This window comes from Eptesicus fuscus, chromosome 15, assembly GCF_027574615.1.
Source record: "Eptesicus fuscus isolate TK198812 chromosome 15, DD_ASM_mEF_20220401, whole genome shotgun sequence".
Lineage (NCBI taxonomy): Eukaryota > Metazoa > Chordata > Mammalia > Chiroptera > Vespertilionidae > Eptesicus > Eptesicus fuscus.
Genome location: NC_072487.1, coordinates 17,114,417 through 17,132,876, shown reverse-complemented (window position 1 = coordinate 17,132,876; position 18,460 = coordinate 17,114,417). Strand labels below are relative to the sequence as shown.

Genomic DNA, 18,460 nt, shown 5'->3' with positions numbered 1-18,460 from the left:
TTGCAATTTGTTTTATTTATTAAATTCTTATCAAAGAAAACTTATTGAATTTGTTTATTATAAAATCAAAATCCTCAATGTGCAAATGATATTGAAGTATGAGTGGTAAAAATTTATTTACTCATTCATTCTATTCAGATTCTATATATATAAGTTGCGTATCTAAATGACATATCATGTAATTGCGGTCAAGAAATACAGGTTAACAAAATAAGTATGTATGGCTCCTATTGTTGATAATTTGTGTTACAGGAAAGGAGACATAAAATAGTACTAACGTTTATTTTATCTCTATTGTATTAAACACTGCGAAGGAAAAGAAAATGATGTTCTTACACCAGAAATTTTAGGCACAAATGAAGTTGAAAAGGAGAATTAATATTAGATGTCCTTTCTAACGAGCCTGGGAGATATGTAAATGGAGAAGTCTTATTGGTAGTTGGGAATATGGGTCTAAAGTTTACAAAAATGCCGTGAGGAGGGATTAAGTTGGATTCCTTATTGCTTATCTGGTAATGAGAACATCAGAATGTGGTCACTTATGGAGCGGACAATGAGAAGAAGAGCTAAACCTAGTCCTGAAGACCCTCAACAGTTAAGGGCTGGGCAGAGGAGAGTCTGCAAAGGACACTGAAGCAGAGTGGATAGTGCAGTCAGAAGGATAAGTAGGGAAGAGTGGGAGAGATACTACTAAAAGGCAGAATGGTGCCTGCAGGGCAGGTGTGGCTGAATTATCCCAGTGGACCCGAGAACAGATGCCAGTGGTGACCTTAGGATAGTCTGGTTTAGTAGAATTAGTGGGACAGAAACCAGCGGGCACTAAGGTCAACAAAGAAACACAATGAGAATTGGAGACATTGTGCATAGAAAATTATCTTTATAAGCCTGTTTGTGCAGTGGAGGAGTGAAATAGTTGGTACCTGCCCTAACCAGTTTGGCTCAGTGGATAGAGCGTCGGCCTGCGGCCTGAAGGGTCCCAGGTTTGATTCCAGTCAAGGGCATGTACCTTGGTTGTGGGCACATCCCCAGTAGGGAGTGTGCAGGAGGCAGCTGATTGATGTTTCTCTCTCATCAATGTTTCTAACTCTCTATCCCTCTCCCTTCCTTTCTGTAAAAAAAAAAAAAATCAATAAAATATATTTAAAAAAAAAAAAAGAAATAGATGGTACCTGGAGGAAAATGTGGGTAACATATCCATGTGTATTTTTCTTCCTATTTTTTCCTGAAAATCATTTTCAAGAATAAATGAATTGGCACAAACTTAAAAACATTTTTAATATTTGACATATTTGATTTAAACTATTGCTTATTTAGGTATTTTATTTAATAATTGCTTATTTGGCTAACAAGTAATTTATCATTGTTCTAATTAATATCACTTTGTAGGAATTTCTTTTTTTTGTTTGTTAATCCTCATCTGAGGATATTTTTTCCATTGATTCTTTTAGAGAGCATGGAATAAGGGGACAGAGAGAGAGAGAAACTGGTTGCCTCCCACACAGGCTGTTGATCAAGCCTGCAATGGAAGTTCGTGTCCTTGACTGGAATTGAACCTGTGGCCCTTCAGTTCACAGGCCAACACTTTAAGTACTGAGCCAAACTGGCTAGGGCTGTAGTGAATTTCAATGGTCATTCGTTTGCTAGTTGTAGTTTTTTGTTTTCCAATCAAGACTCATTTTCTTTTATCTGTTCCTTCATTTACTCTAGTTTTATGTTGGTCATTTATATTATTTGTACGTTTAAAATTTCTAACTTTTGACAAACATTTTCTATTTAGCCATATTCTTTTGATGTACACTTGTTTTTAATTTCACTTGTATATAAAAAGTTGGCCATTTCCTTGTATATTTTGCCAAGGCCTTAGGACACAGAACTAAGCCTCCTCCTAGTCACATTTCTCTTTTGATTTTACACATATTCAGATCCCTTCTTGTTAACCCATTTTTATATTAAATTCAGTATGTCATCTAAATCACTTTCTGTTAAGAGTGTTGGACAATTTTCCTAGAATGTTATATTGAAATGTTAATTCCTTCCTTATTGACAACATGTACACTTTTACCATAAATCTAATTAATTCTGATAATAGAACTATTTTTTTAGATTGTTTGATTTACTAATATGATTACTGAACTTTACTCATTGCTCATACTTCTTTTACTATGGATATTTTAAAACTCATTTAAAGCTGAGGTAGCTAAGATCAAGAATTTCTTTCTATTTTTAATATTATTGTTTGAATTTTTTCCTGTTTAACTTTAGAGTTATTCTAAGGTCAAGAGCATTGGCTTCATGAAAATCATAAACATTTATGGAACCCCAAATGGCTATTTATAAAAAGAATGAGATATCCAATAAAAATGAATGAAAGAAACTGGATCAGAGAATGTTTCTCCCAAAACCAAAGGCAAAGAACAATCATTAACTAACATGCAGGAAAAATTACATTAGCCACAAAAATGTACATGGAGCAAGAGAGAGTTTAGTGATTGCATAAATTTAAATTTAAAAATGTTGACAGACATCCATAATGTGAAACTTAAGGAGTCATCCATACCTCATAATGTAGGATTTGGGATTGATCTACCCTTTGGGCAGTTGCTATACATGTATATGTATATGTATTTTACTTTTTGTTCATTTTGTTATTAACTTGTATGTTCCAAAGTATTGGAGAACTGAGAAGTGCAGCTGGCAAACCAGGGCTGGGATGAGTGAGCTCTGATGTTCTGAGCTGTTGGCTGACCATGCACAAGTTCTGCCCAGGCTCTGGACTTTAGCCATCTCAGATACATGTGGTCATTCTGGGGAGAGAATGAGGGGAGATGGGATTGTGACTATGGTGGTGATGAGCTTATGCAGGGGATCACGATGCAGTGTCAGTGAGAGGCAGCTGAGTTTTGCTGGATGCAGGAGTGAGAGTATGAACATGGCCACACCTGGACCCTCCCCACCTGCCATGCCCTCCTCTTCAGAGGTCAAGGCACACCTGATATCCAGCCAGGCACAGAAACATCTATATATATAAAAGGCTAATATACTACGTGTCCTCCGCCTGTATGACCAGTCGCTATAATGTGCACTGACCATCAGGGAGCAGACGCTCAACACAGGAGCTGCTGTGATGCGCACTGGCCATTTACAGAGAAACGGCAGTGCATACCTGGCGTCGAAAAAGCAACACTCGGCTTCCCCCAAGTGGGACACAGGCCCCGCTACCACCCCAGAATGACAGCCCACCAAATCGCAGCCAACACTGCCCAGACCCCCATGGCGCAAAATGCACCCCACAGCCCAGCCCAGCCCAGAAATGGTGGCTGTGGGCACCAAATAATGATGTCACATAGCAACGTCAGGCTTCCTCTCCCTAGCGACTAGCCTCCTTGCAGTTTCTTCAGCCCAGGAACACGACTTGCTTTATAGCCAGGTGGAAACATTTACACTTTAACCAAATGTCTGTGAAGCATTTTCCCATGCTTCATCTCATTTGATCCTCACAGAAGTCCTGGAGTAGGTACATAGGAGACTCGGTAGAATCCTATTTTATTTCCACTAGCCGGAAAACAGAGATTTAGAAAGCTTAGAAACTTGACCTGACTGAAAAGAAGTAAGAAATGGTGGACCTTGAAAATGACTTCAGGTTTTCTCACTGCGCACAATATAGTCAAACACTGCTGCAGTTACATATTTTACCCTTTGTTCTCCCTCCGTGATCTACAATAATAATCTGCTTTGTGTTGATATTTACTGCCGTGTTCCTGACAATTACCTGAAAGAGAAGTTGGGGCGCTTCACTGGGCTGGAAAACGTTTAGCTAAATCAGAAAGCAGGTCTAATTAAGCAAGTTTATTCTATATCTATAAAAGGCTAAGTTGACTCACGCATGCTCGGTACATATAAAGCTCTTGCTGGCACTAATCACACACATGTGTTTCCATCTGTCATTGTCAATCATGAATTTGGTTGACACTTTGATTATACAGAAAAGGCAAATAGCGATATTAAAATACTTCTAATTAATTTCCTTTCAATGTGCACGAATACATGCACTGGGCCTCTAGGAGTAAATAAAGGCTGCTGCAGCACCAACACTGCCCACACAGCTACGCTACACAAGCTGATAAAGAACCCAGGTGCTTTTACATTCTGATTCCACTAGGAGACTGCACCAGTCAGATGATGCTCATATGCTCACTAAACAAAGAATCAAACACAATGAAAACTCCGTAAAAGCCAGCAGCAGCTCAAGAATTTGCAATGTAAGAAACTCAGCAAATGCTGGTATATTGGGCTCTTGGTTGCAAATTAAAATGGAAGATGTCAAGTTTGTTTCATTTAAGTTACATATGTGTTGATTTGCCAAGTTGGAGGTCTGCTGGTGTATCCTGTGGAAGGGCTTGGTGAGCTGTTATACTCCCAGCTACATTTGAAGGCAAGTTGCAGGAGGGTGGTTGTTGGAGGAGGCAATCAGAGCCTGAGACTGGGAACTCAATAAAGGCTGAAAAGAAACACTTCCTATAACACAATGATACGGGAAAATTGGACGGGAAGGTGCAGTGTTCCCCTGGGCAAGATGATTTCCTGGGCTCTTTGTCCGGTGGAGTCAAAGAATGAAACCACGGACAGAAGATGGTATAGCCAAGGTGGAAATTTATTGAGAAACAAGCACAGACTCCCACATAGGGAGGGGAAAGAGTCCCACTGAGTCCCTTTTTCCCACGGTTTATAAAGGCTGCAGATCTTTGTGCCTTGATATCCCCTCTGATTGGTAACTATCCCCTTCTGATTTGGCCACTATAGTAACTCCTGAGCTCAAAGGTCACCCTCACATGGGACACGTGAGGCTCTCCTCCCCTCCAACCTCATTGTTTTCCTATCCCCTCTGCGCTTTCTTCTTCTCTTTTTGAATGAGGGGCTTCCTTCCCTTTATTCTGTAAATGTACACCTTTCTGCAGCTCCCAGCCCCCTTATTCTATGGAAATGTATCTTCTGCTATTCTGTAGCCCTGTGCTTTTTCCCTGGACCCCTCAATTTCCCAAAATTTCCTAAACCTGTCTATTTCACCCCTAAAAACTCCTTTCAACAACATGTATAAACCACTCAAATTCACTTTTTAGAAAACACTGTTAGTCAAACTTAGGACAACAAGATTGGTTTATAATCAGTATGAGGAAAGTGATGATGAAATTAATTGTATCATTAATTGTCTGTCACAAGGGAGTGGTGCCTGTCATTACAGGGACAAATGGGAATTGGGGAGGAAGCACTTATTATTTAAGACTGCCCTGGAGAGAGTGTGCTCAGATTCTTAGCAATCTCCCTGGTCCTTGTGGAGAAGGTAAAGGATGCAGAGTCAGAGGGTCTGGCTTCCAAAGGAGGCTATGATCTTGGGAAAATGATTTAATCTCTCTATGGCTCTGTTTTATTTTCTATAAAATGAGGATAATGACAAAACCTACATCAGCCTGTTCTGTGAACAGATGCAAAGATATGAGAAGTTTGAGATCCAAAGACCATAGAAGAACAGAACAACACATTTTGGTAACACATTAATTTTTTAAAAGTCTGCCCAGAAAAAAAAATCATAAAATTTCAATTACATGAGGTTAAGAAACCTTATATAATAGAGCGTCAACTAGTCAATAGTAATTAGAATCCCCCCTCTCAGCCCCTTTGTCCATACCCCAAAGCTGTTGACTGGCCCTTGGCTGAAATAAATCCAAGAAGGATAAGCCCCCACTTTTGTAGTAACAGGTGTGGGGACATGGGCATAGAAAGAGCTGCACATGCTTTTATGGACAAGAACTAGGAAAGGTTATGCTTAATATAACAGCTGGGTTCGAGTCAGCCCTCGGGAGCTCTCATTTGCTCTGTATCGATCCCGTTTAAATAAGAAGCAATATTAAAATGGGTTCCTTTGGTTATATCCACAAAAGAAAGGTGGAACTATATTCAGACAAGCTGAATAGGGAGCACCATTAAATAGCACATGCATTTATAGCCACGCTCATCCTAAGTAGGAAAATGCTTAGTGTAGGAGAACATCCTGCAGAGAGAGTGGGCTGGAGAATTGGGGATGCAGTTAAACATGTGTGAGTACTGTGAGAACTTGGGATAGCTTGTCAAGAAGCCATTCTTTATCAGTCATACACAGGTGGCTGGATGTGTGTGGTCTGTGTAGGAGGGTGTTCAGGTATATGTGCTTTTGTTCTCGTGTGTGTGTGTGTGTGTGTGTGTGTGTGTGTGTGTGTGTGTGTTTGCCTGAATTAGGTGAAAGCTACTGGACTACACCAGCAAAAATCCTAGACTCTACACAGAAATAGTGTATAAAAAGCACTTAGAACATGAAGAATTTTTCACCTTTATTTATGTCTGGATATGCCCCATGTTCCAATTTTTCTGCCTTTGAAAAATATGACTCTCTTGTGGCCTGAAGATAAGGAACTCTGCCCAGAAAATGGCACGGGAAGCCATTGTTGAACTCTAACATTGGTTGTGATTACTTAAAATCGAGTTGAAGTGTTGCAGTTTTGAAAGCTTTTGAATGATGTAATGGGCTAAACAATGGAAATCTGAAATCCTATATAATAAAAGTGAGGGAAGGGAGGGAGGCCCCAGCTGGCAGCCAGCAGCTGCTAGGGCCCCTACCAGTGCACGAGTTTCGTGCACTGGGCCTCTAGTATAAATATAATGGGATTAAAAATAATTCTGATTACTTGATGATGTCTATACATTAAGTTTTCCATGCTGTTTTATTTACTTTTGGCCTCTTCTTAAGGGGAACATTTTATAAAGATTTTACCTTAATGCTATTTTATTTCTTTATTATTTTTACAGGGTTCTTGACTTGATGTGCAAATCACATTTTTTTTTTTTAAAAATATCTTTTTATTGATTACAGAGAGGAAGGGAGAGGGAGATTGCACACCCTCTACTGGGGGTTGAGCCCACAACCCAGGCATGTGCCCTTGATGGGAATTAAACCTGGAATCCTGTAGTCTACAAGCTGACACTGAACCAAACCAGCTAGGGCTACCTTAAAGCTATTTTATTAGAATGTATCAAAACAGGGGATTGCAATGTGAACCACTAGATGGCAGAATAACATTAGTTACTAGAATACATTTTCTCAGTGTGTCAACAGTAAGCAAATAAAATAACATGGTATTCATGTTTTCCTGTGTTTGGTTAATTAACATAACGCCATGTTATGTTCATCCATAATGAACACAGCTAAGGCTTTCTGGTGTCTTTTTTACCGACACTCAGCCATTCAAATATGCTTTTTAGCAAAGAGACACCAGAGGACAAAGCTAAGCTACTATACTCAGGACATAAAAATTTTAAAAATTCCCATAAATTCCTTATATTGAATGGCCTGATGCAATTAGATTAGATCATAAATGACAACATAGTACTTGTATTAGGCTGACATCACAATTTTGAAGCTTGCCTTTTGCCCTTTATTTTTCATTATTTCTTATTCCAGATTTTCATATTTGTTGTTTAAATAGAATGACATTTGGCCCTAGCTGGTTTGGCTCAGTGGATAGAGCATCAGCCTATGGACCGAAAGGTCCTGGGTTCAATTCTGGCCAAGAGCACATGCCCAAGTTGCGGGCTGGATCCCCAGTAGGGGGTGCAGGAGGCAGCCAATCAATGATTCTCTCTCATCATTGATGTTTCTATCTCTTCCTTTCTGAAATCAATAAAAAAAAATTTAAAAAATAAAATATTCATTAAAAAACACATACATAGAATGATACTAGGAAAATTTTTGTACGAATTGTTTCTAAGCTAGTAACCACAGTGGATAATGTGATCAGTAACATGATTTTTGATCCAACTATTGGAAACAATTCAGAAGAATCTATTTATCATATTGAATGTGGAAAAAAAAGACACTGTCATTGCAAATATTTTGATGTGATATTTGTGTGTTTTTTAATGTTTTATTAATTTTAGAGAGAGCAGAAGGGAGAGGAATAGATAGAAACATCGATGGTGAGAAACATCAATTAGTGACCTCCTGCACACCCCCTACTGGGGATCAAGCCCATAACCTGGGCACATGCCCTGACTGGGAATCGAACCTGTGACCTCTTGGTGCATGGGTCAACTCTCAACTACTGAGCCACACCAGCCAGGCTTGATGTGATGTTTGTAAAAAAAAAAAATTTTATATATATATATATATATATATATATATATATATATATATATATATATTATTACTTTTAAGGCTCCAAATTAAAAAGAAATATACACATTCACGTGAATCATATCAAACATGCTTCTTTTTAAACAAGAAAGGATAAAACAGAATATTCTTTCTAAATGTTAGGTAAAACACAACAATACCTATTTTCTCCTCTAGTTTTTAATATTGTGGTGGAATAATAGCAAATTAATAAGCTATAAGACCATCAAGAGGAATTGAATTTATTATGTAGATAATGTGGTTCCTTAAGGTAAAAGTAAGGCTCTCTCTATGCCCTCTTAACAACATCCCTCCTGCCCCATAAATTTAAAAACTCTTATGTCCTCTACCACTCCAGATTGGTTTCTAGCCAATCTATACATGAGAACTTTCTATAAATGAAAACACTCTTCAGGTGCATTTTAAATCTAGCATTTTCACTCAATGTTATGTCTGGGAAACCATCCATATCATTTTGTGTAGCAATAGTTCATTATTTTCATTGCTATGTACTATTTCAATTTGAATAGATTCTAGTGTCAATTCTAGCTAGTATCAATGTACTTTTGCTTTGTTTCTTTGGCAAGTGTGGGGGCTACTACGCTTAAAGCTTCTGTGACTACACCGGGACGTTTCTATGGGTGACCTAAGCAACATTTCTGCTGGACATACACCCAGGAGTGAACTGACTTGGTCCCAGGGTAAGTTTACCTGTTTTTCTTTATAAATACTGCCAAACACTTTTCTAAATTTTAAAAACTTACAGTCCCACTATCAACAATTGTATGTCAGTCATCTTAATTTTTTAATTTAATCTCTTTAGTTTTAGCCATTTTGGTGTGTGTATTGCAGTATAACATTTTGTCTTTAATTTGCAACCTATGAGCAGTAATGAAGTTGAACACATTTTTTTAAGGTTTACAGATCATTTGGATATCCTCTTTTGTGAGGTGTTTGTTCAAATTGGACACCTTCTCATTGGTAGTGAAATATGTATTTTCAAAGGTAAGCAAGAAAGCTACAGCTTCTCCCAAGGAGTAAGAATAGATTAGAAGCTGTTACTAGAAATATGCCTGATATACTGACTAATACACCAACTAAGAATTCAATTCTTAATTCTCTTAAATCGACTCCATTTTGATCAGACTGATGACCACCTTGTTCATCTGAAATGAATTTCTATTTGAAATAATTGAATGCCTTCCCAGAGACCTAAACCTTATTTTGTATATGGCTCATATTGAAACGGAACTTAGACTAAATTCACTAGAACAATGTACACTTAGCTCTCGTATGCAGAAAAAGTTACATGATTTATGGGTCAAGAGAACCTTGCCCTTTGTTTTAGTCGAACATTGCTCCACCCTTCCCAAGAGGTCCACCTGTCCAGCGTCAGGGACAAAAACTTGGTTGAACAGGTTCCCACACTCCTAAGAGTCCCATTAACCTGGTCATTGAATACTCACTACATGCTGCCCACCTTCTGCTTGCCCATAATGTTTCAAGTATACAATCCAAAGAAATGAGGAAAAGTGTCACCGTTTCACTAATAACTGGTAGGAAAACCAATCCAGGGGCCACCCATTTTGGACAATAACAAGGCTTTTGAATAGAACAATGGGAACAGTGTTGCACTTTGTACAATTGAACCATTTACATGATCTGCATGTATTGTTTTCATATTTTTTCCAATATATTAAGTTTTAAAAAATATATGTATATATTTACTGATTTCAGAGAGGAAGGGAAAGAGAGACAGAAACATCAATGATGAGAGAAACATCAACCATAGGCTTCCTCCTGGGGATTAAGCTTGCAACCCGGGCATGTGCCCTTGACCGGAATCGAACCAGGGACCCTTTAGTCTGCAGGCTGATGCTTTGTCCACTGAGCCAAACCAGCTATGGCCCAGTATATTAAGTTTTTAATAAACTGAACCAAAAGTAGATCCCATTGGCATCACTCAAGTTGGTGCCAGTGGTTTCTACACTGAGTGGCCAGATTATTATGATCTTTGAATGCATAATAATCTGGCCACTCAGTAGAGGCCTGGTGCATGTATTCGTGCATGGATGGGGTCTGGCCAGCCTGGCCAGGGGGAGGGGACATGGGCAGTTGGCCAGCCTGCCTGCTGGTCGAACTCCTGGTCCAGGGGACAATTTGCATATTAGCCTTTTATTATATAGAATATACACTGAGTGGCCAGATTATTATGCATTCAGAGATCATAATAATCTGGCCACTCAGTGTATATTACTTGGCAATTTAAAGCAGACTGACCATCATGAGGCTGACAAGGGCCAAAGGCCCATGAGAAAAGCATTTTTTTAAGATGACCGGAATAGTCTGAAGAAAGACTCCCACCTGGACTTCTGCTCTATATATCATGTTCTTATTATATTGTGCCCTTACGATACAAAAATAAAAACCACCCTTTCATCAGAGAAAGACATTTTATGTTTTAACCCCATAAAGTAGCTTATCCGAATGGCTCATCCAGGAAGAGTAGAGAAACTGAGAAACAAAAATAGGAACTTAACTTCTTAATAGACACATATAGTAAACATGACTTCCTCATCTCTACACAGAGAGTGTCCTCACATGTATAACTAACCATGACAATATGGTACTGACATATCCCTTTCCTTTTAATGCTGCATTTTAAATTCCTTCATTTAATATTTAGATGGTCCCTGTTATGTGTTGAAGAGAGTGCTAAAGAATTAAGAAACCATTTCCCTGCCATGAAGTTGGTCATGCTCTAGTTGAAAGAAAGATTAGTACAATGCATTTCGTGCTCTGGAGGGGGCAAATAGATTCAGACAAACCAGAATAGAAGGGCTTTTGGGGAAGGGGAAAACATTGAGTCCTGAAGCAAGAATGACATAATAACACATAATAGGAAGAGAATATGTACTTGACCAAGGAAATAGCATGAGCTGGATTTTCAATGGCTCTAAAATGGAAGGTCTGTATGCTATGTTACTGGAAGTCAGGAGCCAAGAAAGAAGACTCTGAGACAGAAATTACATGCAAGGAGGTTACTAGGGAGGGCTGTGGGATCAACACTTCTGGGAAGAGGAGGCGGAAGGACTAAGCACAGGGGAAGTTGAACTGCGGTGCAGTTACGAAGTGGCCCTGGCCTATTCCAGGGTATAGGGGGATGCTCTGAAGCTGGGATGACCCTTCAGAGGTGGAGTGAGAAGTCTTAGCCCTTATACCTCCATACCAACCAGTCATTGGACCCCAGGGCAGGGGAGAAAACTTGGGCTAAATGACTAATTTCAACAATTCCAAGAACGATCCTAAAATCCCTATATACCACACATCTGTACTTCTCAATAGAGGAGATGACTGGATTAGCTTGCCATCTTTCACCTTGTAATCCTCTGTCTTTCAGAGGTTTGGTTTCTTTGTATCCACATCATAGTCTTTGTCCAATCAGTTGTCAGTGATTTCACTCAACCAGGGGCAAGATGACCAGAAACTCTTCCTAGAACAGAAAAAACCTTGGTTTGGTCCATTTTCTGTAAAAGGCAGTTAATGTTATAGGGTGCATCTGGGATATGACCGTTTCTACATACAACTTCTTTAAGAAGAAAAAAGACCATTGAATTTGCTGCTGTGAAAAGGTATAGGAATAAACGATTCTTATGAATTCTCTCCTATCTAGGATGCTTGCCTCTCTCCAGTTATTGTGAGAAAATATGAGATGAGTAACTGTTATGCCCAGAATTCGGGGTCCCCAAGAAAAACCACCAGGGAACCAAATGAGTCCGATGCAAAAGCGAAGAGTCTGTATTCAACCTAGCTTGAGCTCAGTCCCACACGCACACTCACCGGTGCAGCGGCAAGGTGGGGAGAGGAGGAGCCTTGGGAGAACAAAGGCATAAAAAGGGGGTCCAAAGCAGTGGGCGGGGAGAACGTTCGTGGCCCCGTTGATTGGTCAGGGAGCAGGGTCAGGGGTCTGGTTACACGGCGGGTACTGTGCAGCTTGCCTAATTTGGACTGAGTCTACATTCCTATTGGCAGGTTTATGCAACTGTTACATTCTCGCGGTTTTCTAAGAAAAAGGAGTCATATACATAGTTACACAGGATGGAGGGTGCAGTGCATTTTGTGCTGTCCTGCTCTGCCCTTTCATAACCTCAAGAGGACCATGTCTTCCTCTGTTTAAAATCTGCTGAGGCTACCAATAAATAGGGGTGTGGTTTATAATAGGGGTGTCGTCACAAACCAGCAGCATCAGCATCATCGAGAAATTGTTAGAAATGCAAATACTCGGGCCCCACCACAGACCAGCTGGCTCAGAAACACTGGGCACTAAGCCAGTGTGTTCTAACACGCCCTCAGATGATTCTGGTGCATGCTGGGGGCGGCGTTTAATTGACTGCAGGTGACAAGCACTCTATGCGAAATCTCTATAAGGGGCCATATTTTTTGTTCTTCTTTTAAATTTCAAAACTAAAATAATTTTTTTCTGGTTCTCAATGATTTCATATTCATAGGGAAAATATTCAATCTAAAAAGTATAAGAGAATGGAAATTCTACTGTGAATATTTTAATGCTTTTCTTTTTGGATATTTTTATTGCATGTTTTATTTATAGGGAATATGGTGATACTGCATTTCTTCTGTAACCTGTTTATTGATTTGATAATCTATTTTGCCAAGTACATGTAGATGTAACAAGGATAACTCAGTTGGCACAGCCTGAGTACAAATGAACTTCCCTTCACTCTGAACCCACCCACATCCCTACTACTAGTAGGGAGTCCATTAAAGTATTTCTCTTTCCTTAATATCTCTCTGTTTAGAACTCTGGTTTTAAAGTTTTAAAGGGGCACATATTTAAAAGCAATATGTATGAAGTAGTTAAGATCCTACCTAATAATAGACAAATATGCAAATTGACTGTACCTTTGCTATGCCCATGATTGGCCAGGAGGCGAGGGGGGGCGGGACTCGGGATGGCTGGGGTAGCTGATTGGGCTGGCGGGACGCTGAGCCGCGTCTCCAGCAGCGGCACGAGCTCAGCGTCTGCGCCATGGCTGTGCTGCGGCACAGAAGGGGCCTCTGGGGCAGCGAGCTGACTTCCCGCCGCGCGGACCATCAAAAGCGGGGTAGCTGAGTGCCTGTCCGCTGAGGCAGCAGGCCTTTCAGAAGCCTCCGCCACACCGGATGCTTCTGAAAGGCCTGGTGCACCAGCGATCGAAAGGAAAGCGTGGGAGCTGGGTGCCTGTCCACTCAGGCACCAGGCCTTTCAGAAGCCTCCGGAGCCTGGTGCACCAGCGGACAGGCACCCAGCTACCCGTGATCAAAAGGGAAAGTGTGTAGGGGACCCTACATGTAGTTATATAAGCCTAGTAGTTATATAAGCAAGATGTCAGCTTAATAAAGCTAAATGTTTGGAAACACATGAGCATGTAAAGTAGTGGTTTTGGCCTCAAAATGAGTATAACACTGCTATAAGTTTCCACTTGGGGGCTCCTCCATTCTGTTCTCCTATATTATTAGGAAAAAAAATGTCCACGGGGAGAAAATGTGCTTTCTTTAATCCAAGACTACAGCGAGAGTGTGAACTTGAATAAGAAAAGACACGAGCAAATTATTATCATTAGTGTTATCATTATTTCGCAGTGATGTTGTGCGATGTCGGTCAGGTTTGTGGTGTCTAGAACCCGGGGCTGGCTTGCGAGTCTTGTGGACTTGGGAGGGAGTTTTTGCTCTGGCATTTGCTAGCTCTGTGGTTTGCTCTGTTAGTTACTTAATCTTTAATGTCTTCTCACCTGAGGAAAAAAGATAATAATGTAACTACCATGCAAGGTTAATTTGAGAAGTGAGTAACATGTTAAATGAAGTATTTTGCTTTGAAAATTTCCTGGCTTAAAGAAAGCAACAACAAAAATTCAACAGTCATCGGAAGCAAATGACCTGTGTTTGCAGTTGAGTGTTGGAAAATATTTCTGTTCTTTCCACTTCCCTACCTCCGTGTAAACTTGAATGTAAATATGTCAGCCCTTGAGGTGAAATATGAACTTGACAAAAACTTCCTCCTGAGAGCCAGCCTCTGCTCCCTGCCCCCTTCACTAGTGCAGGGGGCCCTGCTTCACTCTCAGGATCCTATTTGGTTAAGGTGACCAGATTTTAACATTGGTAAAGTGGGACACCATTGACTGGGGGGAGGGGGAGGGGAGGATGTTCATTTTAAAAAAATATATTTTATTGATTTTTTACAGAGAGGAAGAGAGAGGGATAGAGAGTTAGAAACATCGATGAGAGAGAAACATCGATCAGCTGCCTCTTGCACACCCCCTACTGGGGATGTGCCCGCAACCAAGGTACATGCCCCTGACCGGAATCGAACCTGGGACCCTTGAGTCCACAGGCCGAAGCTCTATCCATTGAGCCAAACCGGTTTCGGCCCGGTGGGGTGGAAGGGGTGGGGAGGGGAGGGGTGGGAGGGTTCTTGATTAAAAATTTGGTCTATATTGTAATCGCTTTTGGTTTTTTTAATAAAAGGAAATTCACTTCTTAGATCATTGTTGAATTTGCATCCTCTTTTCTTACTCATTATGTTAAAAATCTAAAAAAAATAATTTAAAATTATATTATAAATTATTATATACATATTGCTTAAAAACACAGTAAGTAGGTACATAATTACATGAACATATTTTATTGTTAGTTTATAAATTAAATTAATTTGATTGTTATAAAGTAACTATATTTTAAAAATTATTTTAATCCTATATTTCTTTTTAAATAATAACAATACTAACTTGTATTATTTTTCCTCTGAATTTGCCTCAACGTAAGTCATAAGTGTCACTTTCAAGTCCGGCGCTAGACTTTTTGCCGCCACTATAAAATATAAATAATATGAGTACTGTCTGCTAAATTCAAGAAAATGTATGTATTTATGAAATAAATACATAAATTACTTACCTAAATTATCTGAATAGCTGATTTGTAATGACATCACTTGTTTAACTAGCTTACTAGCACGCAGTACGATGTGTATCGTCTGAGAGACAGTTACAAAATGTTTTCGTCGTTGCCAGTCCCAAAAAATGCCATTGTTCATTAAGTCCAAACAATGGTGGTCGAATTCTAACAACTGATCAACAATGCGAACTTTGATAAGCAGTTCTCGATAATCAGTTCTCAACAATTATTTGTTATTATTAAAGTTTAACATTATAAAATTAACAAAAATAATATAAAACTCATATCCTGGCTAAATAGCCACATGGCCCCTGAAAACCGTATATTCCCTTCCCGTTCTCCCGCCGTTCCCTAGCTTGTCGTGCATTCTTTCCAAAAATCGGGACTTTTTTAAAATGCTGCGGGATGCGGGACAAATTGTTAAATATCGGGACTGTCCCGCCCAAAGCGGGACGTCTGGTCACCTTATATTTGGTTCCTCGCCCTCTCTTTTAAGCCACATCTGGAAGCACCAGCCAAGAGCTACTACACTTACTCAATTACACTAATTAAACGGAAATGGGATATATTTGGTTCCCCAGCAAGTTTTACATTCAGTGATAACTTCTATCTCAAATTATACAATGAATCCGAAGCAGAACATGGCAAAGTAGGAGGACTAGCTCCAGATTTGGGGGCCATGGCTCTGCTTCTCACACTGGGCAAAAGTCACTGTGACTACAGCACACTAAGTCCCCAAGGCTCGGTGAACGCCAGTTTCTCTGGCCCCGCGTTTGTTCCACAGTGATTTCTGGGAGCTGCTGGCTGGAGAGCTGGACTCCTTCAGCAGCAGCCCCTCCCTGGAGCAGGGACCTCTCCCTCTGATTGGTGCTCTTCTGTCCAACCAGCCCTCCTCCTTCCAGAAACCCCAACCAGGGGCAGGCTGGCTCAGTCCAGTTTCTTCCAGCTTGCACCCAGCACTTCCTTTCCCCAAGATTCCATCCATATTTCTGGTACCTATGATTTGTTCGGTACATTTCAATTTCTTATTTTGGTTGGTAGAATTCACATAATGAAAAATTAAAATATAGAAACATGCTGTACATCCTCTTCCACCCTGTCTTCCTGCCTTAGTCATTCCTCCTCCCCCCAATACAAGTAATCATTGTGATTTCTTTCTTTTTTTTTTTTTAATATATTTTTTATTGATTTTTTACAGAGAGGAAGGGAGAGGGATAGATAGAGAGTTAGAAACATCGATGAGAGAGAATCATCGATCAGCTGCCTCCTGCACACTCCCCACTGGGGATGTGCCTGCAACCAAGGTACATGCCCTTGACCGGAATCGAACCTGGGACCTTCCAGTCCGCAGGCCGACGCTCTATCCACTGAGCCAAACCGGTTTCGGCGTGATTTATTTCTTATACATTCTTTATTCATACCGAAGTAAGGTCAAATATAAAATTTATTTTTCACTGTAATCTCAAATTTGGCATTTTATACACACTTCTGCATCTTGCCTATTTTTTTTTTTTACTCTTTTACTTTATTTTTGACTTTTTTACAGAAAGAGCAACCCTCTTTGCTTGACTACATATTATCAAGCAAAGAGGGTTGCTCTATTTAGAAGAATTTAGGTGGTTTCCTATGTTTTGATATTATAAGTAATGCTGCAATGAATAATATTATATGTAAATCATTTCACATATGTACAAGTGTTTTTATAGGATATATTTCCAGACCTGGAATTGATGGATGACAGATTACATGCATCTGGAATTTTGATAGGTATCACCAAATGCCTCCACAGTGATCATACCGATTTCCAGTGCTCTGGACAAATTTAAGAGCATTCCTCCCCCAAAGTCTCTGCAAGAATTTTTTTTTTTAATTGAACTTTTGGCTTTTACCTACCTGGTAGGTTATGAATGTCAAATTATTCACTTTTAATTTGTACTTTCATCATTTTGAGTGAGGTCGAACCTCTTTTCATGTTTTATTTTTCCTCTGCAAGCTGTGTGTTCATATATTTCAGTTATATTTCTATTGTGTCACCTGTAACAATTATTCAGTATATAATGATATTTTCAAACATTGTAATGTAAATTATTCCTAGTATTTCTCATTTTTTCTATCAATTTCTGGCAAATAAGAAAAATCACTGGAATAATGTTCTATGTCTAGACAAGTATGAGTACAGTAGAAACATATTTCATTGTACCTACCAAGCCAACTTTTATGAAAATATGCCCATTAGAAGAACCAATTATTAAATCTCAATGAATCTATTTCAATTCATAAAAATTTAAGATGGATAGAAAAAATAAAGTGACATTACAAAATAAAAACAATTGTCAACGTCCATAATCTTGAGGTACAGATAAATATATATGTGGACACACAAAACCCAAACTATGCTAGCATTTCATGACCAAAAGAACTAATAAATGGCTGGAGAAGCCCTTCATCTCCCCCCCCCCACCCCCCCACCTACCCTTTTGCTTTTAAAGCTGGCAGTTGCTTCTGGCTCCACGTGATTCAGGGGTCCATTTCTTGTTTGCTCAGTTTTCCTGTGAGTGGGAACACAAAGAATAGACACCGGTTGACTTCCACCTGGACAATGGTCCAGGCACAGCTGCTGTATTCCTGGTTTTCCAGGTAATCCCGGATCCTTCGGAAGTACATTTTCACCTGCAACCTAAGGTTCTCACTACCTACAGTGCTACTTTTCTGATCTGTTTGCAGCCCCATGAGCATTTCTAAGTATTCTAGCTGTTGATGAAGCTCAATGAGGAACTTCTCCATGTGGCTTTCCTTCCAACCTTCCAGAGAAATATTTGCCTGGAAGAGGCTGAAGATCTGCTGAAGCATCTCATGTAGAATGATGAGTGTGTATCCTTTCTCGTCCTGGTGAGGATCCACAGCCTTCTGGGGAAGCAGGAAGTCCATCCTGTGTGGTAGGCACTGCTGAATGGATGAGGGTCGCAATTTATCCAAGAGTGTTAAACTTTCTCTGTTCACTCTTCTCTGTTGGAAGAGAATGAGTTTCAGCTCGAGGGAGAAGATAGTGGAAGAGGTCAGCAGCACCAACACACTTTCGCAGAAGTGCTTGCTAATCATGGTGAAGGTCAAATACGCCCCTTGTCTCTCTGCAGACGTAGTATAGCTCCAGCTCTAGTGAACATTTGCCTTTCACGCCTCTCAGATCGTCCGGGAAGGTGTTTTCCGTTGTTGGTTTTGTTTTCTAAAGCTGCATTTCTCCAAGTTTGCACCCAAAGCTTTTTGGTTCCCTATGCTTAGTGTTCTTGGGACACTTCCTCCACTTTCCCCATT

General features: G+C 39.9%; 1 protein-coding gene across 1 annotated transcript; it reads right to left on the bottom strand.

The window, feature by feature from the left end:
- Nucleotides 1-17,665: 17,665 nt before the first annotated feature.
- IFNE (interferon epsilon) lies at nt 17,666-18,247 on the bottom strand. Its single transcript, XM_008154086.3, has one exon. The coding sequence runs from the start codon at nt 18,245-18,247 to the stop codon at nt 17,666-17,668; it is 582 nt and encodes a 193-aa protein (XP_008152308.2).
- Nucleotides 18,248-18,460: the final 213 nt, after the last annotated feature.

Coding starts and splice junctions, on each gene's coding strand:
- IFNE (XM_008154086.3), bottom strand. CDS start 18,247: ATGATTAGCAAGCACTTCTGCGAAAGTGTGTTGGTGCTGCTGACCTCT.